The 27,496-nt window shown below is 41.5% G+C and overlaps 1 protein-coding gene across 1 annotated transcript in view; it reads left to right on the top strand.

The window, feature by feature from the left end:
• The window catches only part of SNX29 (sorting nexin 29), a 433,715-nt gene that overhangs the window by 87,516 nt on the left and 318,703 nt on the right, over positions 1-27,496 (top strand). The window contains exon 14 of the mRNA XM_066576210.1: positions 5,484-5,563. Within this exon, the coding sequence (XP_066432307.1) occupies positions 5,484-5,563 (80 nt within the window). The remainder of the gene's footprint in view (positions 1-5,483; positions 5,564-27,496) is intronic.

Raw genomic sequence — 27,496 nt, 5'->3', positions numbered from 1 at the left:
AGGATCACAGGTTTTTAATTGTGGTACTATGCGTTTTATATCTTGCACATTAGTACTTAAAAGTTGAGAGGCAGATTGCTCGGGGAATTTAGTCTTAAAACATGGTTTTTTTTTCGTCTTGTCAATCCTTTCCTGTTTCTTTAACAAAAGTCTAAAGATCTAACAAGACGGTGGACTTTTTTTTTTGAGGCATCTATCTGGTTAGAACAGCTAAGTGATACCGTCTGAGATGACATTTATTGCAAGACAACAATTCTCCAAGCTTTTGTTTTTCAGTAGCGATGTAACAGGTGTTCATGTCTGCAAGATTGACAGTATTGATGTCACTGGGAACCATTTATAGCAAAAGACATCTCCCAGGGCTTAAAAGCACATGAATGTCATAGAGTGATTCAGTCCAAGAATTGTTACATCTTCTATTGCTATAACATGTGTATGCTATTTATCCATCTACACATACAATATTTGCATATCTTTTAGGGGTTGACTGAAAAACCTTTACTCAGCTTTTAACCCTTTCTAATTGAATTTTGGATTCAGGGTTTCCTAAAAGGCTTTCTCTTTTTGCTGTTATGCAGTGGTACCATCTGCTGGCTAAAGCCAGTGTGTGTGTGCCAGAGAGGCTCCGACAGCAGAGTGGCTGGAAATAGACGGTAAGAATACCCTGTCGGACGTCTTCTGACATTGGAGCTATACAAGCTTCAATCAGAATGTAGGATGCCGTCTGACAGTGGATTGGAAAGGGTTAAAGCAACCCTCGAGTTCTGGACAAACAAAAATGGCCGCACCACTTCTCTGACTGCCTGATGCACAGTGTGCATCAGGTAGTCAGAGAAGCGATTTGGCCATCTTTGTCCAGGACCTGAGGGCCGCTTGAAATTTCCTGCTGCTCTACTACGGCTGCTGCAGTTCTTGAGACTCCTACAACGGTCATGTGCCTTCCATCATTACTGTGGACGTGGCAGCCATTCATTGGCCTCAGCAGTCATGTGCAAGAATGGCACTTGATTGCTAAGGCCAGTGATTGTCTGTAGCCTTCACTTTAAGGTCATCGCTTGATGTCATCACTATAGAAGCTTCTTGGACCTCAGTGGTGGGAGCCTGAGCAATGCTGCTGGAGCTGGGGGACGTTTTAAAGGGGCTGTTAAGGAATGGCATCAAATGGCTGCTGTCATTGTAGCCTTTGAAAACCCATCATAGGGCAGGTGAATTTATAGGCAGGTCAGAGGAAGAAGGGGACAGGGCTGTAGGCATGGGTTTAACGAAAACCTACACTGTTTTGAGCATTGTTTCATTAGGTCCCCCCTCCAGTATGCACATGAAGTTTCCAATCCTAGGATGAGTTTGCACAGGCTACACTGACAAGTCATTTTATGCTGTTTCCAAACAGCCCCTTCAACCCTTTCCAATCCAATTTGTATCCTGGTTTTCCTAGGGGGCTTACTCTTTTTCTTCTGTTATACAACAGCACTATCTGCTGGCTAAAGCCAGTACTGCATGAGGTGATAGGTTGGATAGGCTCCGACAGCAGAGAGGCTGGCAATATACAATAAGAGAACCCCGATGGACATCTTCCAATATTGGAGCTGTACAGCCTTAAATCATAATGTCTTCAGAGGTCAGACAGTGGATTGGAAAGGGTTAATAAGTGATTAGTAATTTCTTCTTTATTTTGTACAGTGATCTGTTCTCCGCCTGTGCCAATTTTAAAAAAAAATTATATATATATATAATCTCAGACCAGCCCTTTAATTCAGTCGAAAACAACTAATGCAATATTTTTTCACCAATTCTTCAGGTTTTCACTTTTAGTTAGTAGACCTGTATGAAATGGGTCTCAGCTTTGATAATTTATGAAGATACAGAGAGGATCTTCCAGATGGAGGCTGTTCAGGGATCAGCTGGTTCAGTACTTATAGTAACTGAAAGCTTTATAATGGAAATCCGTCCGCCGGTGTCACAGTGACTTTAAGATGTTCAGCTGCAGTGGGAGAAATAAAAAACATTATTTCAATAAACTTTCAGTAAAACAGCTTTCTTTCTAGCTTCACCCGAGGAACATTGATTGTCAAGTGCCGAGTTGGCATGAACAGCAGATCCAGATATTGTTTGTAAAATAATAACAGAAAGTGACCTTTTGCTGTTTTGTGATTTTCATCAGCCTTGTGGTTGCACAGAATAAAATTACACAATAGATTGATGATTCCGTACAGGCTGAAGCTAATTAGTTTGTGCCAGCAGTATTGGTAGGTTCCTGCCTTATTACACTGTGGCTACCCCAGTGCTTCTCATCCGCTTATATAAATACAAAGATGAGCTCAAGGGAAATACAGAGAGGAGCTAGAAAAATCAAAATAAACCACATTTTATAAAAAGGAAAGTAAGTCAGTAAAAGCCCCCATAGCTCTGCAGGCAGCGCATACGGCAAGTGATGCCTGAAGACGAATGGCGAGTACCTCTGGCCCACACAGGTAACTGCAGTGGAAAATCTATATCCACGTATAGATAAGAGCGGTACACCCTTAGGAGAACCTTAATTGGGGTGAGAGAAATAATCAAAACTGGGTTTGCTTTATAAGCAAAAATGTCTCATCAAAATGAATTTTAGAAGATACACCGCTACCCTTCTGTTTCTTATTAATGGGCAACCTGCACTGAACCAAAGAAAGGAAAATGCCCAAGCAAGACAATGCGAAAAAGAGAATTTATAACTCCAAAAATGATTCACATTTTTGTCCTTGGGCCGTTTTCACAAGACTGAAAAAATCGTGCAAGATTTGTGAATTGCGAGATGCACATATCTCGCACGAATATGACCCCTGTTCTTTTGAATAGTGTCATGCACATGGGCATTTTTTATTTTTTTTGGCATATTTTTGGATCGCACCTCCTGTTTTCAATGAGGCCGACGGCAGCATCACACCGCGTGATAGATGCACTTAAGTGCGATGCAAGGTCTCCCCATTGAAAACAATGGGGGACACTCCGCGATCCTCAGAATCGGTACTTCCCCCGAAGTGATGCGAGGCAGTTTTGATATAAGAACGCCTCGCTCCCACGGAGACATCGCATGTTGTGTGAACTTAGCCTTAGAATCATGTGCCTTTTTGCCGGTGACTCCAAAAATTCAACTACATCTATATGATAGAAGTAATACGCCATATTTCAGGATAAACCTTTTCTAAAAAAATTTCCAGCTTTTCTTGGAAACCTGAAGCATATTACTCACTTGTAGAAGGCTTCAGAGTCAAAACTTAAATGGGGTATCCCATGACTTATAGGGGATATACAAGAATTGCAAATTATTCCCTGTACACAGGATAGGAAATAGATAACTTGCTCATCGGACCCCCCTTCCTCACTCAAGAACGGGGTTCCCATATACCCCACTGACTGTCACTGCAGGGTCACTTCTCCTGCCGTAGTGACATTAAAATGAATGGAAATCTTGCTGAGCATGTGCAATAGACGCTCCATTCATTTCACTAGGACTAACTGAAATACCTGAGCACTTGGCTCTTTGGTATCTCCAGCAGTTGTACTGAAAATGAATGGGACGTTGCGCAGCCATGGCTCCATTTAGACTTCTCTTCTCTGCAGGTGGTGTAATGAGCCCGCCATGTGGAGGACTGGGGAAATGGGACCCCCCATTCTTGGGATTGGTGAGCAGCTCAGCAGTGAGACTAGCACTGATCAGCAAGATATCCCCTCTCCCATGGATGGGGGGTAATGTCTGATTCTGGTACAGCCCTTTAAAAATTGATTCACAACCACTCTTTTGCTTCCTGGTTGCTGCTGACCAGGACATGTGACTGCTGCAGCCAATCACTGGTTATAGAAGGTGACTGCTATGCCTATTGGCAGCAGCAGCCGGAGCTCCTGATCAGCAGCAACCAGGATGAACAGAGGGCCTGTGAAGTAGTCATGGGAAAAAACCCTTTTAAGATGGCTAATCTTTTAGAAAAGTTGCTATTTGTTCCTGATATTTCGGCAGAACTGCAGTTCAGCAACCATCTTTGTTATTAGTTGTCAGGCTAGATGGAAAGGATTAGTTATTTTCTGCAGTTGGTCAGCAGGTAGAGAGATTGCTGTTTTGGTTGCTTCAACCACTAGAAATCCAGTGAAAAGTTAGTTGTGCCTGAAATAGGCCCTTTAAGCTTTAAAAGGGAAAAATAAGTTGTGTTTTTAATTCTATACGGAAGACTAAGGGAAGACTGAAAATTAGAGATGAAGCCTAGAAAGGGGAAAACTGGTGAAAAAATGCCATATATACAAGTGCATATGTTGACCATAAATAGTGTTATTCCTCATGTACACACAATGCAGGTTATTCTGAAAAATCATTTGAAAGGTGGGTATGCTTTAGGAGCAGTTTACTGTCACACACAGTATTACAGTTCCGTAACATTATAACATGGAAAACCCAGTCTGCAAGAGTGCCAGCATAACAGGGCAAGTTGGAACTGTGGGACCTGTTAATGGAGACAGGCTGTACGCTGCACCCAACATAGCGCTAGCTTGCAAGGCTGGTTATAAGAAAGCCAGTATGCAACAGTACCCATGTAGCCAAGGCAAACTACAAGAGTTAAACAGAAAAAGGTGTCTTTGACAGAAGTATTAGTCCATACTTATACCTTAGATCTGTGCCATGTAACTCCTAGGGTACACATACAACAGTTTAAGACTCTCATGTTTAGAGGGGTTTTCCAAGCATTTACGATTGATGACCTATCCTCAGGAGTTGATGAGTGGGGATCCTGATCGGAAGATCAACTGATCTTCCAGCCTGCTGTCAGTACTGCGGAGCCCGATGTCTGAGTCAGTAGGAACAAAAGTCCTTCTTTAACACTTCCTGCTCTGATCCCGACATCTGGCTCCGCTATACTGACAGGGGGCTGGAAGATCAGTTGATTGGCGGGGATCTTGAAAGGTGGATTCCCGCCAATCAACTATTGATCTATTTTGAGGATAGGTCATCAGTAGTAAATGCCTGGAAAACCCCCTTAACATAGATAACCCATGGGTTATGTTAAGGGGATTTTCCAAAGACCAATCACATCGGTTAAATTGGAGCGTTAAAACTAGAAGCTGATCACTTCCCACTGACTGTGTATTGTAAATACTTCTAGCTTTGCCTTAATATGTATAAGCAAATCACATATTCCACTTAAAAATGTAGCAGCTGTCTCGTTGCTGTTGTAGAAGGAACCTCCATCTCCTAAAGCTTAATCACGAAACTGCAGCTTATCAACTCCTTGAATAGAAGAATGTATTCCGAGACACTTGGTGATTTATAGGCTTTGTTGTTATGAGTGGTGGCCGGTGTCTATAAGTGGCTTCCTCCTTGTGCGGAGATAATTGGTGCACTTTAAACAATACAATCATCTGTCACTTCTTTCTGAAATGTTTGCCTTAACGGTGTCTTAAATAAACCCTCTACTATGACTGGGTGATGCATTGTCTTCTTATTTATGTTTGGACAGAGAAAACGAGGTTTTGAAAGTTCAGCTGAAGAAATATGTTGGTGCGGTGCAAATGCTGAAGAAAGAGGGGCAAAATGACAGTAAGTTAAATGCTGGTTTTACATATATGGCTGAATACATTATATAATAATGCTGCAAAAGAGAACTGCTTAGTGCTACAATTCACTATGAAGAGCCGTTTTTTGAAATTTTTCCAATTTTTGGAATGGTGACAGTATAGTGGTGGTGGTCTTTTCCTGTTCTATAATTCATTTCACTTTCTAAGTTGGCACTTAACGGAAATGTATGATCAGAAAATGAAATAATTAATTTGGGTTTTTACTATAAACATATTTTTACAAATTGTTGGCATTTTTTTTAGCCACAAAAGATTAAACAGTAAGCCTGGTAAGCAATAGGCTGACTCTTCCGGTTTCTGTAGTTCATTAATTGACTTTGCTGTATAGGTTGGTATAGGATAAGCAGAGCCATCTCATTATCGTTTGGAGTTTTAATTAAAGAGTACCTGTATTTTCACCTGCAGCGCGCTCCTGCTTCATCGGCCTTCTCCAGCTTTTTCTGGCAGCTGAAGACTGCCCCGTATAGCGCTTATGTAACACTAGGTTGGGCTGTCTTCGGCTGCTGGAAGGTGAGGAAAAGGGCGACTAAGCAGAAGCGCTCCACAGGTGAAAGCGCAAGTACACTTTAATGAGATCTCTCTTCTGTGGGAGGCCTAGGTACTTCAGGATAAGAATACTTTATACACGGATGTGGCTCTACATGCATCTCCTCTGTCATTTGTTGGTCTCTGGGGAAGGTGCTGTAGACCATCATTTGCTGTACAGGGGACTAATCTATAATACATCACTGTCAATCAGTGTCTGTACAAAAGGAAATGTGTATTTCTCCAATATAGATGCCCACAAAGATGTTTTTAATAAGAAAAATGTAAACCTGTAGATCATTGAAAAAGAAATTCTAGATCTGCTTCTAATGAATGAAAATATAATTGAATGCATAAAAACTTTTCTTTTTAAAATGCTGGAATTTTTATTTTGTTTTTGGATTGCTATAGAGGTTAGAAAAATTGCGTACTTGGCTATTAAAAAGTTTAGTAATGCAGTTACTGTTAATAATCTCATTGTCAATAGGGTGTGTCTTTGCAGAGTCTAGTACTGAGTCTAGTCTTTGCAATGTCAGACTGTAGGGACATGTCCCTTTATCAGAGGGAATTAGAACACCCAGGTGTTGATTTATTCCAGCATTTCCCTGAGGAACAACTAAGGAAGAAGAGGATGCAAGATGCATTCTGCAAAGCCATGTATGTGGATATACTGTACCTTCACATGCTTTTGAGTTCTTATAAAATCAGACAGAGGTGTTTTCTGTTGAAATCATAGGGAATCTATCATTAAAAAAAACTGCTTTGTTCCATGGATATTGTGTTCTGGGAGAGGTAATGTATTCTGTCTTTAGAAGCATTACATATCACAATGTCGTAAAAGGCAACTATTTGGCGACACACAAAGTGCCTACTTCTTCATAGTACGGAGCCACAGGGATCCCATCTGCTTCTGCATAAAGGTGGCACATTAAACAGTAGTAGGATGATTGGTGGACAGTCTTGGAATAGGTATCTGGATTTGCTGACACACTTATACACATTGTAGTCCTTATTGTCCATTATCCAGTTGTGCAAACAGTCCGTACATGTTCAGTGACGTAACGCAAAGGATGAACGCTATTTCTGGGAACATTCTTTAAAAAACAAATCTAACGAATGAAAGATCCTTCATCTGACTAAATAAAAATAAATAAGCAGCTATTGTATGGGGTGAGCTTAAAATATTTTGCATATATTTTGAAATGCCATCTGTCCCATTCTCCATTTCTAAGGCTGGGTTCATACAGGGCGGATTTGCTGTGGAAATTCCGTTCGGAATTTCACTGCTGCAAATCCGCCTGTGGTTGCTAATCCTGTGATTGGCCAGCCATGTGGACGAGATTTGTCAAAAATCTCGTCCACGCGGGACGGCCAATCTGTCACAGCAAAGCCGGCAGAGGCCGGCACAGATATCCTGGCCGCAGCATGTCTTTTATTTATTTTTTTTTCCTAACATGTTTCACAGTATGTAATCCCTTCATCAGACAACTGGATTAATGGCCTCCCAACCACTGTGTGAAACCATTGGCCACCATGGCCATTTTCTCACATGTGTTAGGACTCTGAGGAGTCTGCAATATCTGCAGAGCAGCCACTAATCCAGCTGGTGAAGGGTTTTGCATACATTACCTACTGATTTTAAATAAAGTGCATTTCTAATCGATTCCATTGATATTCGAAACCCAGTCGCATCAGAATCTAGATCTCCCTCAACCTTCCCATCCAGTCTTTTTAGCTTGGTAGAAAAGCACTGAGGTTGATACTTTTTTATCCAGCTAAAAAGACTAACAGGGATACCAACCATATAAAACAGAGACCAAAAAAGTTTATAGAAGTTGGAAACTGAGATGGAACCAGTGCTATATAGAAAGGAAAACCATGGAAAAGAGCCCAACTCTTGATGAATGGGGAGAACTGGACGTGTAGGCCAAGGTCGGCTCTGTCAGAAATGTTAACACATGGTTAAAAGATCTTGAGTTGTAAATAAATTGTGTTCCTTGCTGTTCAATTAATTACATTGTGGTGCAGTGTTTTCTTATCTTGAAAAATGGTAATAGCGAGATAGTGGTCTCAATAATTAATGGCTACAAGTCCAGGAGCTGCTTTTTCTTCTTCATAATTGGAAACTGATATAAATAAGACCTTGTACAACTAAAGTCAGCAATTTGGCTTTAATTTTTCATTTTCACCTTGTGACTCGTTGTAGCGTAATATGCCCATTAAATGGGAAGATTGAAGACATTATTTGTTAAACAAACAAAAAGACCGAGTACTTCACCCTCCTTTTAAATAGATTACCTTCACTGTTCCAACTTTTCATTTTGTCTCCTTGCTGCATTAAAAAAAGAACAAGAACATTACCGTAAGTATTCTTATTTTATTTTGTGGCATTAGCAGCTGAAAATGACCTTTCCAGGCTAAATGTAATATGTAAAACTCAAGTCATTTTATGGCTGTGTGATGAATGTCTTACCCTTACACAGATGAAATCTCAAGTGTTAATTATTGTTGAATCCTATTGATTAATATAGAAGCATTGGGAAGGATAATGGAAGATATTTAAGGTGTAACTGCATTTTATAAAAACTTTTAGCATGTCAACATTTTTGGGCACTGGGAATCTGGCTGCTATCACCCCATCCACCAATTGCTAGAACTAACGTGGTGAAACACTTATCCGAGCATTTTTGCAGCTCGCTAGCTGGAAACTGGGCTATAGACTTGAATGTTCTTGTGATTTTGATAGGGGTCTCGGCAACTGGACTCCTAAGATCAAAACTTTTGACGTGTTCCTAAGACTTCTCAAAAAAGTTTTCAGAAAGCACACTTACATTTTAAAGAGGTTATCCCAAGATTGAAAGTTATTCCCAAGTCACACCCGACCTCTGGGAAGTGGGCTAATCACAAGAATGGGATTCCCAGGTCCCCCTTTTGTCAATGGAGCGGTAGTCAAGCTTGCATGCTGCTGCACCATTTATTTGTATGAGATCGCCAGTGACAACGGAGCCCTGTACTTGGCTTCTCTTTTGGAAGTCCCATAAAGATGAATGAAGCAGCAGTGCGTATGCTCAGCTGATACTCCATTCACACAAGGTGATCAAACCTCCACCAATCAGAAAGTTACCTCCTATACTTTTTGAATGAGAATAACTTTTGTTCTTGGGATAATCTCTTTTAAAGGGTCGTCCGAGATTACTTATTTATATTTTTAAGGGATTATCTGACTTCATGAAATTTTGAAACTATACTCATCATTAAAAGAAATCAAAGAACCTAGAAAGAGTTGTCAGAATCAAATGAAACTTTGTGTGATTGTTGTACCGTCTCTAGCTTGGGTACAAAATGTGATACGAGCGGGCATGGAGGCTTTGTACTTTTTGTACCGCCTTTAGCTTGGATATAAGATGTGATACAGGCAGGCATGGAGGCTCTAGTACCCTGTTGTACCGCCTCTAGCTTGGATACAAGATATGATACGGGCAGGCATGGAGGCTCTAGTACTCTGTTGTACCGCCTCTAGCTTGGATACAAGATGTCATACAGGCAGGCAAGGAGGCTCTAGTACCCTGTTGTACCGCCTCTAGCTTGGATACTAGATGTGATATGGCTCGGCATGGAAGCATATACAGTTTCTGTATGGTATCCTGCGGCATATCTGCCCGCATTTGCTGTAACTAAGCCTCTAGATCATGGAAATGACAACTCCTAGGTGCTTGAATTTTTTTGACATAGACTGTAGAAAGTGTCTTGCAATAAATGTACTTAGGCCTGTGTCACACAGGTGAAAGCTCATTTACCTGCACATTTGTACAATGGGCATTGCGTATTTGCACATAAGTGTGCTCTAACTGTACTTTTTGCACGCGCAAATCGTGCGTATTTACACATGAAATAACACGCAACCATGTTTCCATTTATTGAAATGGCCAGCCAGTAAGTGTAATTAGTTCAATATGTGCTTTTTTCCTCTGTAGGAAAATAGAGTTTGCAGCATATTTTTTTTGCGTGAAAGATATGCGTGCGCAAAATACGCTTTTATGAACAAACCCATTGAAATCAACAGGTTATATTCTCTGCGTATGGTGCGCGCAATATGCTGTGCCAATACATTCAGCTTTCACAGGACTAAAGGTCCTTTTTGAGTCCCTTTAACCATGGAACCATGCATCTTCAGGACTGCAATCTTCTTAGAGGCATAAATATTGGTTTTGATTTTAATTAAATATACTTTAAAACTGGCTAACCTCCTTAGGACTGGCCATGAACGTCCTTGTAAATTCACTTGCTACTTTGGTTAAATGTAAAAAATGTTGCCCCCATGGCTGGTTGTGGCTGTATGTAAACGTTGAAGCCAAGGATCAACCTGAGCATGGCCGCTTATCTAACGATGTGGCCACTTCCTCCAATCGATCACATACTCAGTTGGTGCAGTACTAGACCTATTGGAGGAAGTAGCCGTGCAACCAAGTCAAATGGCCACTTACAAATTGAATCAATATGCGATTAAAGGTATTGTGTCATAAGAGCAATCTATTTTTGAATATCCATGGGTCAGCAATACCTGCTGCAGGCCACTTCAAATGATTGATCAACCATGCCATGCATGAACATGCCAGGTCTGCAAGGGCAAGAGCAGCTCTTGCAAAATGTCTCTCAATTCTGGCTCAGGGACCTCCTGCTGTTTTTATGTCATGTTGGACTCATTAAATATAGGCTTGATGTGACTGCTACATCCCTAATCTTAATTGTGACCCCACAATATAGTTTAAAAAATTTGTAGTAGCCCCGAGGCAGGATAGGTTTGTTCATTGCTGTTTTCATTCACTGACGGAAGCAGAGATCTTTAAACTATGAGAAATTGAAACACAAAGTATGTTAAAAAGTTGAAGTTGCGTAACTCTTCATTATATAATAAAGAGCTTTTATTTACACCCCATAACATTGAATTGGCCACGCAAAGAAGGAAAAAGTCATGGAATGTTGGAAATCACAGTATCAATAGACATGTTAATGATATGCAAATGATATAAAAAAATGAAAACAAAATATTAAAAATGGCAGCACTACTGGTCGCATAACCAAATATATGTAATGTTGCGCTATTTGTGTGTCTGGAATGAGCGCTAGGGGGGTCTGGCCACCATATATTATGCCACCCCATACCATAATCCCATGAGTAGAACCAGTGTGATGTTCCTTTTCATAGCATTGCCCATGTAGCTTCCAGACCTGTCTCCGGCTATCATTGCATCCGAGCAAAAGCGGGACTCATTGCTGAAGGAATACACATCCAATCCAGCCTCCATTGCCTTCTTGCTCTGCACCATGATAGCCCTTGAGAGCGGTGGTGTGAGGTCAATGGAACACCTATTGCTGAACATAGCCCAATGTTGTGTAAGCGCCTTCTCATGGTTTTTGTACACACTATTTGATGCCCAAAGCTTGGGATCGGACGTCAAGTTCACTCGCTGTACAGAATAGATCACTATGATCCACTTTTCTAATCTGACGATCCGTATGTGCAGAGATTCGCCTCTGTGCACCTCTTGCTATCATTCGGGTTGTTCTCCCAACTCCTGGGACATGCAACGTTGAACAGTGATGACATCTCGGCCTCCGCTTGTAGCATTCTTCTGGAATGATAAACCAAGGTCTCTCCGTTCAAGGATTCTTCCCTCTTGGTTTGCAACAAGTGGCAATAACTGGCACGTCAACAAACGGGAAGCATCACACAATCGTATCATAAGACTTTTTTTCAGATTTTTGAGGTTTCATGTGGCTGATAAAAAAATGTGCTTTTGATTTGGCTTTTATACCATTGAAGCCCCTCACATGCAACACATTGGAGCTAGGTGCTTGAAAATGTGACATCTACATATCTTAGCAACAGCTTCTTCTTCTTCTATTTGTGTAACCTTTCTGCTCGTCCTTCTTGGTGCTGCAATTTAAATGTTAAGGAGTGTAAATAAAATCAGTAAACCTCCGTTATAGTAATAGCAAGATCTCAATCAACCTGCAGGGCTACAAGCCTGTTGGTATAACCTGATTTGCATGTCACTTTGTTAGGCTTCTTTCACACTGTGCTGCTTTGCAGGAAGTTTATACAGTCATTAAATAGGTTTTCTGGAACGAAAATATTAATGACTTATCCTGAGGATAAGTCATCAATATCAGGACAGTAGGGGTCCAAGTCTCATCACCCCTACCAATCAACTATTTGAAGAGGCTGTACTGCATGGGTGCTCCTGGAGCCTCTTTTCAGGCCTGTGATGTCACATTTTGGTCACATGGCAGCTTCAAGTGAAAGGGAATGAGCTGCAATGCCAGGCACAGTTACTGCAAAATGAACTACTCTTTGCCTTGTATACAATGAAAAGGCAGCAGCGCTCGCCGAAACATTGCAACCTCTTTAAACAGCTGATCAGTGAGGGTGTTAGAAGTCAGACCTCCACCGGTCTAATATTGATGGTCTATCCTGAGAATGGGTCATCAGTATTTCAATTAAGGAAAACCCCTGTAGAAACATTAAGGCCGGGCTCACACAACCGGGTCGTATTCCTTAAGTGTATGACCATCAAAATGAATTGCGTATGGACGTGTATGTGTATGGACAGCATATCGTATGCACGGTAGAACGACCGCATGCAGGGAATGACATTAGAAAGCTGCCCAAATCTGCTGGAAACACCCTTCTATCGCTCAGGCGACATTCTCTTGTGCTCTCGTTTTCAGAGCTGTTCCGAGAGCCTTCACAACGGGATACTGCTCTCTAGGCTTGGCTGGTTCATACTACTTTTTAATGAAAGTAGTATAAACCACTTAAAAAAAAAAACAAAGCACATATTCTTGAGGCGGAAGAGCCCAGAAGAACAAGCGGACGTTGCAGACAGCAGTCTGGATGGTGTGTTGCTCCCCAGACTCTGTCCTGCATTGTCTGCCCACAAATTACTGCTTTCTTTATACCATTTGTAGCAATGTGTGTATGAACCCCCGTCCATATGTATGCACTGCATTTCAAACACATCCATAGAGATTAATAGGGCTCATACGTGCAGAAACTGCCTTCACATAAAGCAGATGCGCTTGCGGTGTACGCAATTCCTACATGCAATTGAGCAACACTGTGTAAGTCAATACATTTGATTGCCCATGTATTATGGCACATCATACACTCCAACGGCGGTTGCGGAGTCTGCAATTCAAATCTGGTCGTGTGAGCCCGGCCTAACTCATTCTATTTAATATTGAAGCTGAACCAGTTATCGCCCAAGATTTGTAACAAAAAGAATTGTACCTGTGCCATCCTGCCTATGTTTGCATGTGGCAACATTGATACACTGGATTACACGTGTTACATAAAAGGGGCTCTCAGGCGTTCTGCTGCTTTAACATATGTCTGTACTTTTCCTCCTAGTTTACCAGAGCTCATTAATAAATTGAAGCTGAAGACTTATTTTTAGTAGTAGTTCTTGTGTACATCACAGTCAGATGTTCAGTTAAACTCGGATAGCAGGTGGTGAGCTTTGCATTGCACAATCAGCGTGCTATTCAATGCGATGTCTTGGCACGTTTTTTTAGTTGCACGCATGTCACAGAAAATAGAAACTCAGCTGTCCGAATCTAAAGCACATCTAAAATAAAAGTTGGATCCTATGTCACTTTAAAAACTAGGAATGTACTTTTTTTCAACCCTATTTGGGGAAAAGTTTGCCTAAAAAGAAATGTAAAAAAATGTTATCGGTCATCTATAAAGAGGATGGGATGTTGCTGGATTGGCAGATTGAGCGTCATGACTGTAGGATGGGATTTCACCCAGCTTTCTAGGACTGGAGATACTGTATATAAGCAGTGACTTGCATATTAGTACAATCAATTACTTAGTTTTTGATATATGTATTAGTTTTTTTTCCCTTTATTAAGCGAAAAGAGTGTTGTACGCATATACTTTTCAAAACTGTGGCTTACAAATAAATGCAAACTGTGGTTTTTCTAAACTGCCCTTATTGATGGTTTCAGGCCACAATAATTTAATAAGTTACCCACGCTTTCAGGTGATTTTTCAGAATAAGCTGCTGTGTGTACATGTGGAATAACACTATATCTATATTATATGGTTGGAGCTGGAAGATCACTGGTATATAATCTCCCATATACTGCACAGATAGGAAAGCAGGATATCTTCTTTATAGCATAGCATCATAGAGAACATTATACATCAGTACTGTGCAGTGTAGATGTGATTTCAGTAGCTGCGAGATGTCTGTGTCAGTTTCTCTGCACCTGTGTCCTTCCAGCAGCCATCCACCCCCTCTCTTCTCTATAGACCTCTAAAGGTTGCATGAAGCAGCACAAGCACAAACTCGCCCCTGCTTTCTATAAAATCTGTCTTCGTGTCTCTGTTACTAGAGATGGACTTAACTTTACGACAAACAGTGGACAGAAAATTAGAAGAATAGCACTTTAGAGAGATTTTTCAGCACAAAAAGTCATTTTAGGTAAATCTTAAGGGGGTTAGCACTTTTGCTAGTTATCACATTTACTATCGCTTAAAGGGGTTGTCTCGCGGCAAACGTCAAAATTTTACATTACCCCATTCCCCCTGTCACCCCCCCTGGCATAAAATAGCAATTTAAAGCGGTTTTTAAGCCGCTTGCTACTCACCGATCTGACGAAATATGAACTTTTAAAAGATCTTCTCCCCAAGATGGCCGCCGGTCCTTTCCCAGGGATGCACTGCTGTTTTCTCCCATGGTGCACCGCGGGTCTTCTCCCATGGTGCACCATGGGCCCTGTGCGTTCCATTGCTGATTCCAGCCTCCTGATTGGCTGGAATCGGCACACGTGACGGGGTGGAACTACGCAATGACACGTAGAAGGGGGCGGAGCCAGAACGATGCTCGTGCCGGACCGAAGAGAAGCCAGAAGACCCTTCTGCGCAAGCGCGTCTAAAAACGCCAGAAGACAGCAGAATTAGACGGATCCATGGAGACGGAGACGCTAGCAACGGAGCAGGTAAGTGAATAACTTCTGTATGGCCAATATTTAATGCACGATGTATATTACAAAGTGCATTAATATGGCCATACAGAAGTGTATAACCCCACTTGCTGCCGTGAGACAACCCCTTTAAGCACAAATGTGTTCAAAGTACAATACCTGTTTACCTATATGGCTGAGGAAGCTGAAGCATAGGATTTGTATTGTGCAAGAAAGGCACCCCCCCCCCCCCCCAGATCCTCTATATAGATAAACTGTGAAACCCCTCTGTCTGGTGGTCCAGAAAGTGTGAATGTTAAGCACTTGTTTCCAGTAATAGACTATAATATAACACTGAATTTCCCAAGGCCAGAAGCATAAGGCTAGCTTCACGTGGGCACGAGTAAACCCTGGCAAATTCGCACCTCTCTCCCTCTCCCCCCCCCCCCCCACTCCCCGCTGCAACCCCCCACTCACCCACGCCCCCCCCTCCGAATCTTTTTGCCCGAGTACGGAAGTACTCGAAAATCGCGGGGCTCGGGCGAAAAAGGGGCGTGGCCGAGTAGGTTCGCTCATCTCTATCCCTTATGTATTTGTGTAAGGCCAAATGCACACGGGCGGAAATTCCGTAGCGCAATTTGCTGCTGAATTTCCGCCCATGCCTGCTGCGATAGGATTGCATTAGATAATACAATCCTATGCAGAAAGCCGCGATTTTACCGAAAACTCACATGGTAAACAAATTCCTGCATGTCCTATTTTTCTCTGCGAGGCTCACACAGAGACGTCACTGGTGACGTGCCAACTCTGGTCTGTGCATGTGCAGCTGTGCGACAGTAGACGCAGAGCGAGACGCCAGGAGGAGGTGAGCACCAGGTCATTGCAGGGGCACAGCTCGCATCCCGCTGCGAGAATCCGACCCGGCCGTCTGCAGGCGGCCTAACTGTGATAATTTGGCAGCTGAATTTTGATGTGTTATGAAATTAATTGGAACTGAGAAAAAAATTACATTTTAAGGGCAAATTCAAGTACAGGAGATTTCTTTTAGAAATTTCTGTGGCTTAACCTCTATTCCGTACACCTGAATGTAGCACTTACATGGATGTGTGAAATGTTATGTAATATACAATACATGTTTAAACATTATGAGGATTATTTAATGTTAAAGGTTTTTTATGTGATCTTGCAAACAGATCTGTCTGTGAAAATCCAGAAAGCTGAAGAATCCCACGATTGGCTGGCAGTATAGATGATATTGCATCTATAAATTTTTGAGCTAGGGGAGTACATTATATGGTTAATTCAGAGGCAAAGGTGTCTTGTTGCGTTATAGCTTATTAGACCCCTCTGAAAAAGACTTGTGATCGCTTTCTGCTCATCATTTATGAATAGTGCTACCTATGTATAGCTGGAATTCTCTATATTCGGCGGCCTGAAAACGAGTCCACTGAACCTCCGCTGAGTTAAAATTGCCGTGAAAAAGGAAATTGACTGAGCTAATAAACCGTAATTAAAGTTTAACCCTTATTAAAATTTAAATTCTTATCGTCCTCGAGTAGCAGGCTCAAGAACGGGGAATTAGGAGACGGAAGATATCTTAGCATTTTCTTGGGCTGCCATGTAGTTAACTGTCTGGGAGGCTATACATTATTAATAGTGTTATCAAGTCTGTAAAAGTTTAAAATCATCTTATGCGTTTCAGCTTTCTATGTTTGATGTGATAGACTTTCCAAGGGTGAAGGGGTTAATTTGAAAATGTAGTCTCATGACAAGGCTTACTTAATGATTTCTCAGTTTGGAGATACTACACTTAATGGGAATCCTTGTCTAGGCCCAGTATTTATGTTCAAGCTTCTAAGTTCCATAACTGAATTCGGGACTGGAAGGCTGGATCTTGCATCACAGTTTCTAGAACTTCGTAGGGTTCCCTGTTTCATCAACCTTTGTAGAAATTGTAGCGTTCCCTGTTTCCTCTCCGCTTTAAACACACCTCTGGGGCGGAAGTTTCGGCACATGGTGGAGGCCAAGTGGAGGGCTGTGACTCTTGCTTGTGGAGTAGCAGGAGGCAGTGGGGTCTTAACTATACTTAACTCGTCAACTACCAAAGATTAGGTGGTGCAGTCTTACATTATCCATCAGTTACCTTGGGCTTCAAGGTGTGGGATAAATCTCCTTCTGCGTCTATTCCAAATGACCTAACACTAAGGCCTCATGTTAACGAGTGTGCTCTTGAAGAGCTTCAACAGGTTTCATAAAATATAGGTTGTTCATTATTTCGGGACTCGAAGGCTGGATCTTGCCTCACAGTTTCTAGTACTTCGTAGGGTTCCCTGTTTCATCAACCTTTGTAGAAATTGTAGCGTTCCCTGTTTCATCTCCGCTTTAAACACACCTCCTGGGCGGACGTTTCGGCACATGGTGGAGGCCAAGTGGAGGGCTGTGACACTTGCTTGTGGAGTAGCAGGAGGCAGTGGGGTCTTAACTATAATTAACTCGTCAACTACAAAAGATTAGGTGGTGCAGTCTTACATTATCCATCAGTTACCTTGGGCTTCAAGGTGTGGGATAAATCTCCTTCTGCGTCTATTCCAAATGACTTAACACTAAGGCATCATGTTCACGAGTGTGCTCCTGAAGAGCTTCAACAAATTTCATAAAATATAGGTTGTATGTGATTTTTTTAAAATTCATTTTTCCATATTGGCTTATGTACAGAGTTGTTAATAATATGAAATACACCAATTAAGTATAAGATTAAAAACACTGATGAAGTGAATAAGATTGATTATCTTGTAACAATGGTGCCAGTCAAGACAGAAGGTGAACAGTTGATTCTTAAAGATGAAAGCAGGTAAAATGAGCAAGCATAAGGATCTCAACAACTTTGACAAGCCCCAATTTGTGATGGCTTCATGACTGGATCAGAACATCTCCCAAATGGCAGGTCTTGTTGGGGTGTTTCTGGTATGTATTGGTATAAGGACAACTAGTGAACAGATGACAGGGTCATAAATGCCCAAGGCTCACCGATGCACGTTGGTAGTGTAGGCTAGCCCATCTGGTTCAATCCCACTATGAAGCTACTGCAGCAAAAATCCATTAAAAAAGATTACTGCTGACTATGCCAGAACATACAGTGTATTGCAACTTATGGAATGTGGTGTTGTGTAGCTGCAGAGTTGTCAGAGTGCCATGCTGATCCCTGTCCACCACCGAAAGTGTCTACGATGGACACGGAACAATGGAAGAAGGTGGCCTGGTTTGATGGATCAAATTTTCTTTTACATCATGTGGACATTTGTGTCATGTACTTTGGGAAGAGATTGCACTAGGTTGTACTGTGGGTAGAAGACAATCCGGTGGGGACAGTGTGATGCTCTGGGCAATGTCCTACTAGGAAACCATGGGTCCTGGCATTCATGTAGACATTATTTTTGACCCCTAAGGCCTACCCCAGCATTGTACAGACTAAGTACACCCCCTCATGGCAGCAGTATTCTCTAATTGCAGTGACCTCCATTACCAGGACACTGTTTGAAGAACAGGACAGAGTTCAATGTAATGACTTGGCTTCCAAATCCCCCTGGTCTCTATCTGATAGAGCATCTGTGTGATGATCTTGAAAAACAAGTGTGACTATGGAAGCCTCACCTCACAACTTACAGGACTTGTTACAAGGTAGTCACACCTGCCAAGTCTTGCTTCTCTCTGCTCCCTTGGGTATGTGGAAGAATCCTTTTGTGTTGAGAGCCAGTTTCCTGTAAAGCTGCAGTGTCTTCTCTGCTGTGAGTAGAGATCTTGAGTAATTGCAATACCAGTAAGACTCACTCTCTTAACATGTGCTCAGTATCCTTTATGTCCACTAGAGAGGACACTTCAACAGCAACTATCTCATAACACCAGGCCAGGGATCTTTGCACATAGAGTGGAGCAGAGAGAAGCAAGGGAGTGACCACCTTGGAACATTTGCTTAAAGGGTTATTCCAAGCAAAATTTAATATTTCATGTTATATACAATCATCCACATACAAAACACTTTACAATATACTTACCCTATGAAGATGCAGCTGTTTGTCTCCCTGCTACGCCGATCACGTGACCCAAGAAGCAACATTTTCATGGCTTCCGCTGACGTCCCGACATCTGTAATCACGTGCACGGAGGTTGAGTTCTCGGCAGACTTCCAGCTTTACTCCTGTAGCAACGTCTTCTCTGACGTCAGCGCTACAGAAGCAGGAAGTCTCTTCACAATTTGGGCATGCGCAGACAGAACGCAGGGTTGGACAGACTGCGCATGCCCAGTAATATACCCTTCATTGCCCAGAGCTTGTAGAGCAATGAAGGATGTCTCATATACCCATATGCCGACAATATCAAGTGACTGCCAGCGCTCCTTGTATAGCCCAAGAGAGGTGGTGAAGGAGAGGACGTACAGGTTTTCCAAATGGAGCTCTGGGGAGGAGGGGGCGTGTCTCTTGCCAGTGTATACATTGTGGGCATTTCTAGTGCTGACAGCCTGTGGGCTCATGGGAACTGAAGAGCAAAGCAGAGGAGGAAGTGACTTGAATAAGGTTGAGCATGTAAACAAACAAGCAGTGGGCCTGCAGCAGCATTAAGCCCCATTTACACGCAAAGATGATCGCTCAAAAGACATTTTGAGCAATCATTTTTCATAGCTACTAATAGCAACTAATGCCTATTAGTAGCTTATTAGCTTAATTTGCATTCAAATGAAGCTCCCTTTGCTATATGCAGATAACAGTGGGTGGTCTGTTATCTGCATGCAATTCCATTGTTCTCCAGCGGGACAGAAGCGGAGAACAGCATTTTCAGCGCTCCTGCAGAGAATCACAGCCTGCGGTCCCTGCTATAAGCTGGTCGGCCGAACAATGGTTTTTATGCTGAACTTAAAATCATTGTTCAGCTGAAAAGTTAGCAATGGTAGCATTTACACACAATGATTATCGCTCAAAAGACATCGTTTTAACGAATTGCGAGCGATAATCGTTGTGTGTAAATGGGCCTTAAGATAGCAGAAAGACATTAAAGGGCAAGATAAAAGGTATTTGGAGGTGTTTATTGAGTTGATTGCTATACAAGAATAGGCTTGGATAAAAAGTGACTTTGTGACCGGAAAACCCTTTTTAAGAGAACTTGACACAGAAAGGCTCTTCCATAAAAAGGAGGTGACACTATTCTAACATTAGTCCAGGAAAATCTTGAGATCTAAAAAGCAGGGGGTGCTATTCTAACTTAGTCCAGGAATATCTCGAGATATAAACAGCAGGGGGTGCTATTCTAACTTTAGTCCAGGAATATCTCAGCTTATGAACATTTTTTGTTTCAATCATTTTTTATTAAACATTTTCAATAAACAATATAACAGTAGTATACCGTAATGATCTGCTTTTGCTGTTTGGTCGTAGTATAATGATCCCGAAACTTCCTGGATTAATTTGCATTTTTTGCAGAATACACTCACTTTTGCTTTTCTTTATAAAACAGTAAAAATGAACAAAAAATATGTAACAATATACCTAAGGGGTAGAGAAAGAGAAAAACAAAAAAAAAAACGGGAGGAGGGGCAATAGGGCTTGCAATCAGCCAGGGGAATAGGAGGGGGGGGGGGCATATGGGGTAGGAAAGTGGGGGGGGGGGGGGGGCTCTTGCTTACTTGGTTCTGCGGGTCCCTATGGGTCCAGCGTACCTGTGTTCAGCCAGTTCTCGAAAGGTTTTGATGCTCTCATGGCGATCCACGGTTATGAACATTTTTTAATAAGTGTAAATACATATAATGTTTAGAATTATAGGATGGATTTCATGATAAACTATTTTTCATGGGAGGAACCCTTTTGGAGGAGTTGACGTCTTGGTGCCAGATAGCATAGGACCCCTTCAGAGATCTTGTTGAGTTCTTATCTCAGTGAACTGGGAGATTCTGCCAGTTTAAGCCCTGATTGTGCAGCACTGTATGTAGTCTGAAAAGAGCCTTCCCAGCCCTCAAGGTAGCGTATAAAGCTCTTAGCAGAATAAGCTCTAGTTGGCAACATATTTATTTGTAGTACAACTGCATGTTTTGTATAAACAAAGTTGTACATTTTTGTTACTTCGTTGCACCATCCTCTATCATTTATTTTTTGCTTTTGCCCTTTTTAGATATGGACAAGGCAATTTGTGCAACTGAATTACATAAATGCCTTTATTTTAGTGTTTGATTACTCACAAATGTCATATATTCTTCAGCGCAGTCTGTTTTTTACTTGAACATCTGCTCTAAATATCAAACATTTTGATAACCATTTTAATATTTAATGTGTATGATTCATAATCATATGCTTGGACTGAGTGATCCTGTTTCTTGGTAAATACAAATTTTTGATGCCTTTAATAAAATTATGTTGAGCAGGGAATCAACAACATCACTCTTCGTACTAAGGCGTCTAGCGCAGGGAAGTGTTCACCGCTACCAGCTAAAGCTGGGAAATATATTACTGCTTATAATAACAGAAATGGAAGAATCCTGTGTGCTTCTGGTTTTGTTTTACTTGTTATAATGTAGTTTTTGCAAAATGCAGTGTTTTATATGTAAAATATGAAGAATTTCTTCAGGAAATTTATGACTAACCCACAGCAGTAAAATAAAATATTGTATAACAACTCCTGATGGTAAAATTTAACTCCGGTAATAAGAATCCACTCTGACCGCAGGGGGTTTTCTGTGTAAGTTGAGTCATCTTTATACAAACTCTAGTATACTATTGCAGCACAGTTATTAATGTGACATACAGTGCTACTACATGTTGCATTTAGAACAATTTATGAAATTTTGTTGCCTAGGATGTGTTATCAAGATATTTGAGAGAGAGAGAGAGAGAGAACCCACCAACCAAGAAAAAAAAAAGCTCGGGACCCGGCGTCCCACATACACAAATACTCGAGTCTCCCATGGTAGTCAATGGGGTTCGTTACTTGAGTAGAGCTCTCGAATTTTACGAAAAGCTCGACTCGAATAACGCGGACTCGAACATTTGGGTGCTCGCTCATCTCTAGTCGTGTGCCATCTGTGTAATCTGTATATTGTCCGTGTCGGGAAAATATCTCCTCCATTTTCACAGACTACACAATCGCATGTGATATTCCAATGTCCATGGAGATCAGACAGCGCACAGATAGATGTGGCTGATGCAAGTTGTGCCTAAGTTTGTCAGACACAACTTGCATACAGCAATATGTCTTGGCCTTTAAAGAAATGTTAAACATAACATTAAATGCAAAATCATGCACGCAAGATGGGCATACACATTTAGACAAAACCGCCACTTTCCGTAAGGTTGGCCAATGATGATAGGTTGTACGGGGTGAGGGGACTGGGGATCTGGCAGCAGCTTATTCCTCTCTTTCCCCATTAAAATAAACGTTCACACTCTGCCGACAAGTATATCTCGTGTACGGCCTCTTTTAAACCTACGATATACATAATTATCAGTGTTTGGTCACTGTAGCAGCCATAGCAAATGACCTGTGTCCAGATGCAGAGAGTGCAGCCCCCCTCTAGAGGGATAACAAGGAGCTCCTGGGTCCCAAAGCAAACTCTGTAACAGGGCCCGCTACTTACCATGTGCTTTATACTGGCCTCTTCTTATGTGATTGGGAGGGGGGGAGGTGTAGGGGTCTTTGGGAGCACCAAAGGCTCCAGCTAAAACCTTTGTGTAGGTGTCTCCCCTAGTGCACTTTGCAGAAGAATGGTGGCTGAAGAGGGGTCTTGTTGACATCACTTACTGAGGTAGAAAAACATACTCTATTTTTGTATTGGTATGTGGTCTGCCCAGACCTCTGCGATGAGATGGAAAGTTGTAGTTGTCCCAGAGCTTTCAATATTTATGACATTTTTTATTTTTTGGAAGTGGGCAAAAAGTTAAAGGGATTTTCCCATAAGCAACACCTGTCACCTATACACAGGATAGCTGATAAATGTAGGATTACTGGGGGTCTGACTGCTGGGAAGCCCAGCGTTTATGAGAACGATGTTCCCCGAGTCCCTTGTGCGAATAGGGTGGTAGTGTGCACATGTGACCATTCCTCTATTCAGTGTCTGTGGAGAAAGTTGCATACTTTGCTTGGCTATCTATCCCATGGAAGTGAATGGCATGGGAGTAATTCATGCACACTATCACTTTAGTTACACAGTGGATTTCGGGATCTTGGTTCATCATAATAACTAAGTCAGCCCCTCTTTCTATAATGGGCGTTGCAGTGATAGAAAGAGGAGTTGACTTATTTAATATAATAAGCCGACAGCCAGTCCCTCAGTTATGAGGTCACCAACAGAAGAGGGCTGAAATACCACGTGACTGCTCCGACTCAACTGGTGCCGAATAAGTTTTTTAAAACCCTGGATAAGCCCTTTAAACCTTAATTCACAAAGAACTGATAGTCTATTGTGCTATACCATTGAATGCTGTCAGTTTTCAGGTCAGGTTACTATCTCCTGCAGTTACGTTGAAATGAATGGACCGCTGCTACATTCCTTCATTTAGGGATAGCGGAAATGGGATTCCTGTTTTTGTGACCAATGGTAGTTTCCGTGGTGGAAGCTCTACAGATCTGATCCTTCTTCCCTATTCTGTGGATTGTGTTAAACTTGGCTCAAACCCCCTTAATGTTATAAATAACAGTTGTTTGAATTCTTATTCAGACCAGTACTTGTATCCCTCAGAGAAGGCCATCTGGGATAAGGCCACTCAATTTCTCTCCATTCACGATAACCCTATCAAGTAGTTTTTTTTATCTGCCATTGCCGTGCTTGTTCAGGAACATGCCATCACTCAAGTTTGTTCTGCTTCTCAAAATCTGCTGATAGGCAACTGATATAAATATAACATCAATCACACTGATTTACTCTTTTCAGCCACATCCTCGCTATTCTTCCATCTCAAGGCTTCTTTATACTATAAATAAGACTTATATGCCCCTTCTAAACCTATTCTCAATAGAGCACAACATAATGAATAACACATCTATATTTTCCCAGCGATGTCAGTGTCCATACGAGACGCCAAATTGTCTATTTTTTATTTTCTTCTAACCGGTGAATTTAATGCGATAAGTGTAGTTTTGCAGTATAACACATTTTTGACCTTGGCTTTAGTGACATCATCTGCTCAGATGAAACCATTCATACAAAGCTTTAGAATCAGCAGGACACGGCTAGATTTATTTTCCACCACAGCAGTGCCTTGGGAAGATCTTTCAGCTATCTTTATGCATTGATTTAAGACGAAAGGCAAAAGGTGAATATGCAGACTGTGCAGTTTTTGGAAAGTTTGTCCTTTTCAACTGCTTTCCGTCATTTCAGGTTTTTTTTTTTGTTTTGGATGGTACAAGTAGCCCTGCTTCTAAGTATATATTCTAGGTTTCCTAGAGCTGCAGTTTACGTCATTGTAATGTCTTGCAGTGTTTTGGGAAATATATTTTAAGGCTGTGTTCATATCTGCATAATGGATTCTGTTAAGAATAAAAACCATGACAGAGTTCGAGATCCGTGACATGGACACCAATGGTGCTGGACAGACCCCATTGACTTATAATGGGACTTTTTGGGGGTTCCATGAAGGCGTTAGTTGTTTTGCCAGCAAAAGAGTGCTGTGGTGTATTTAAAGGGGAATTGCTTGTCCTCAGTATGCCAGACTATATGGGTAGTGTTAGCACCCGTTCTAGGGTGAAAATGATCATAGGTAGATATCATTCTGGTCTCAATTCTTCATTGGATGGAGAGCATCATCATAATGGTACATGTCTGCCCTGAAAGTGTCTTTTTTTTCCCATGATCCAAAAATGTACAAATAAGTTAACTAGGTCCCTATAAAATCATCTCATATCATTTTAATTTCACATGGGAAAGGAAAGCTGTATCTGTAGAATATGTTGCTATAGGATGATAAATATTGTAATCATTTAAAAGGACTATTTCACTTTCTGCTTTATATCGGTGAAATAAAGAATTTGCCCACTTTGACTCATTTTGTTGGATCATGTGAAAATCATTAGATCAGAAGTTGCCCCGCTGCTGTGATCTCCAGTGATCATCAGCAATCTGAGTGGGATAATAGAATGTATGCCATTTACTTGCAGCATTACCACAAAAAACCTGAAGCTCTACACAAGTCACATTGCAAACAATGGTCTGCCCATATAATATCTTGCTTCTGTAGTAACACTCTGGCGTCCTGTATTAAAACTCCTAATTATATGAGTATTTAAAATGTTTTTTTTTTTTTTTTTTATAAACCAGACACTCCCTCTTATTTTCACTTTGGCATCTCTACTAATGAATGCCATATTTTGGTAGTTTTAGCTCATTTTAGATACAGATTATGTGAGAAACATATACACCTGCCAAGTAAAACGCACCCTAGAATGATGAGCACCAAATGCGTTAAGAACAAGCTTCTTAATAGATTTGGGGGGGTTGTCTAGCTAGTCTGTTTACCAGACTGTAAGATGTACAACAGCTTAGATGTAGATTTCTGCTACAACTTATGCCATTTTGTGGTGTAAATTATAGTAAGTTCAATGAGCTACGGGAGGCTATACCTCATTGTTGTGGCGGTTCTGGGATTGCTGCCTTGCTGATCGTCCGCTGCTGGTTTTGGAGAGGTTTCTACATCTTCTGGCTCAGTGGGTGTGCTATTTGGTGTGACGTGCTTGGTCATACCTGTGGATGATTACTTGGGTTATTTATTTATTTAAGCTGAACTGCGGTTGATTCTCAGTCTCTCCCTGACTGGGCTAGCTGTCAGAAGGTTCCTGCTGGATCATTCAGTTACTTGCTGCAGCATAAGGCTAAGTACAGCATTTGTTTTGAATTGTTATTTTGGTTTTCTGGTAAACTAGGGCCAAGGTATGCGGTCATGGCCGCCCTTATCAGGGCGATTGCCCTGCTTTTAGGCAGGGCCCTTCCCAGTGTTTGTTTGCATAGGGACAGTGTTTCGCATACTTTTGTTCCATTCTTGTTTTGTCATTTATATGCATTTCTGGTAGATCTGCGAGTGACAGATTCAGCGCGTCCAGGTTGGACTCAACACTTATTTTGTGAAACCTCACTTTTAGAGAAGCAGTGTGTGGAATGCGAAAAGACCAAAAGTTACACATTTTTGTGACTTTTTAACACCCGACAACTGGCATAAACTGTTAAATAAATTTCCCCTTGTGTCTCTCGCAGAATTGTTGATGTGTTTCCAATATAATAACTCTTGGGAGTAATATTAGTATCAAATCTAAATCTCTTTACTGGGCTTAGCAGTTAAGAACGATTTATGAAAAACATAGAAGGCGGCCATAGTTCCTGATATAATGGTATACAAACAGAAGGACAGATGAAAACAATCCTTCCCAGCAGAATGCAGAACAGGCAAAATGCTATAAGGAGGAACTAGAACAGGTGCAAAATACTGATTAACAACAAGTATTTTAAAGCCAGACCGCGTATTGTAAAAATAATAAATACGAGGTATCGGTTAATATTTTGGCCAAAATTGGCAAGCTACCTGCATTAAGGACCTTGTTGTCTTTGGAGTCCCAACACTGGCTTTAATGTATTGAGGCAGCCCACGGTGTAGCCACTATAGTGGTCCACATGTAAGGTGCAGGGTAGTCTGCTGGATCAAATAGTGGTGTGACTAATGAGCTGTAAGCCTACATGGGTGCTTTACATGTATCTGTGTGTCTGACTCCCTTTATTTACCGATGTGCAATTCTAATACTAAGCAGCCAGCACCCAATATGTGGTTGGTTAGTGAGTGGTTGTTCCTCAGTACTTTGCCCTGTGCTACCTCCCCATATAGCATTATGCCTGTTCTGCATGTTTTTGGAAAGTGATGTTTTCTCCATGTTTGTATACCATTACATCAGGAAGTATGGCCGTCTGCCAGGTTTTTCTTCAAGAGCTTTGTTCTTTTTTGCTGTTCTAAAGAACTTCTTGCAGCACGATGGTCAGGGAGAGAACGCTGGATTTATTGTTGCATGGAACCTGCACAGCTTTTGGAGGATGACTAACTGCAGAGTGGTGTGCCAACAAGACGGTATGAATACTGATGGTATAGATCTGTGACTCATGTTTAACCTTCAGGAATTAGACTCTGTGATCATGGGACCGGCATGAGAGTTGTCATTTCTATGTCTGTCCTTGTTTACTGTTGTGATTTGGAGTCCTTGCACATTGCGGTTGCCTTTCCATCTCTGTTTTGTGTTCTATGCAGAAAACGGCATTGGGATCGAACTGGGATAGAATTGAAGGCTATAATAGACTGTCACAATCTTTTTGCAGCGCTCATTGAGAGCAGGACAAGTAGTGTCTGTCGCACTAATTACAGGGATATGTCTGCTGTGTAGATCT

The sequence above is a fragment of the Eleutherodactylus coqui genome, chromosome 8 (assembly GCF_035609145.1).
Source record: "Eleutherodactylus coqui strain aEleCoq1 chromosome 8, aEleCoq1.hap1, whole genome shotgun sequence".
NCBI lineage: Eukaryota > Metazoa > Chordata > Amphibia > Anura > Eleutherodactylidae > Eleutherodactylus > Eleutherodactylus coqui.
The sequence above is the reverse complement of the archived record's forward strand: the minus strand, read 5'-3'. Positions and strand labels throughout refer to the sequence as shown.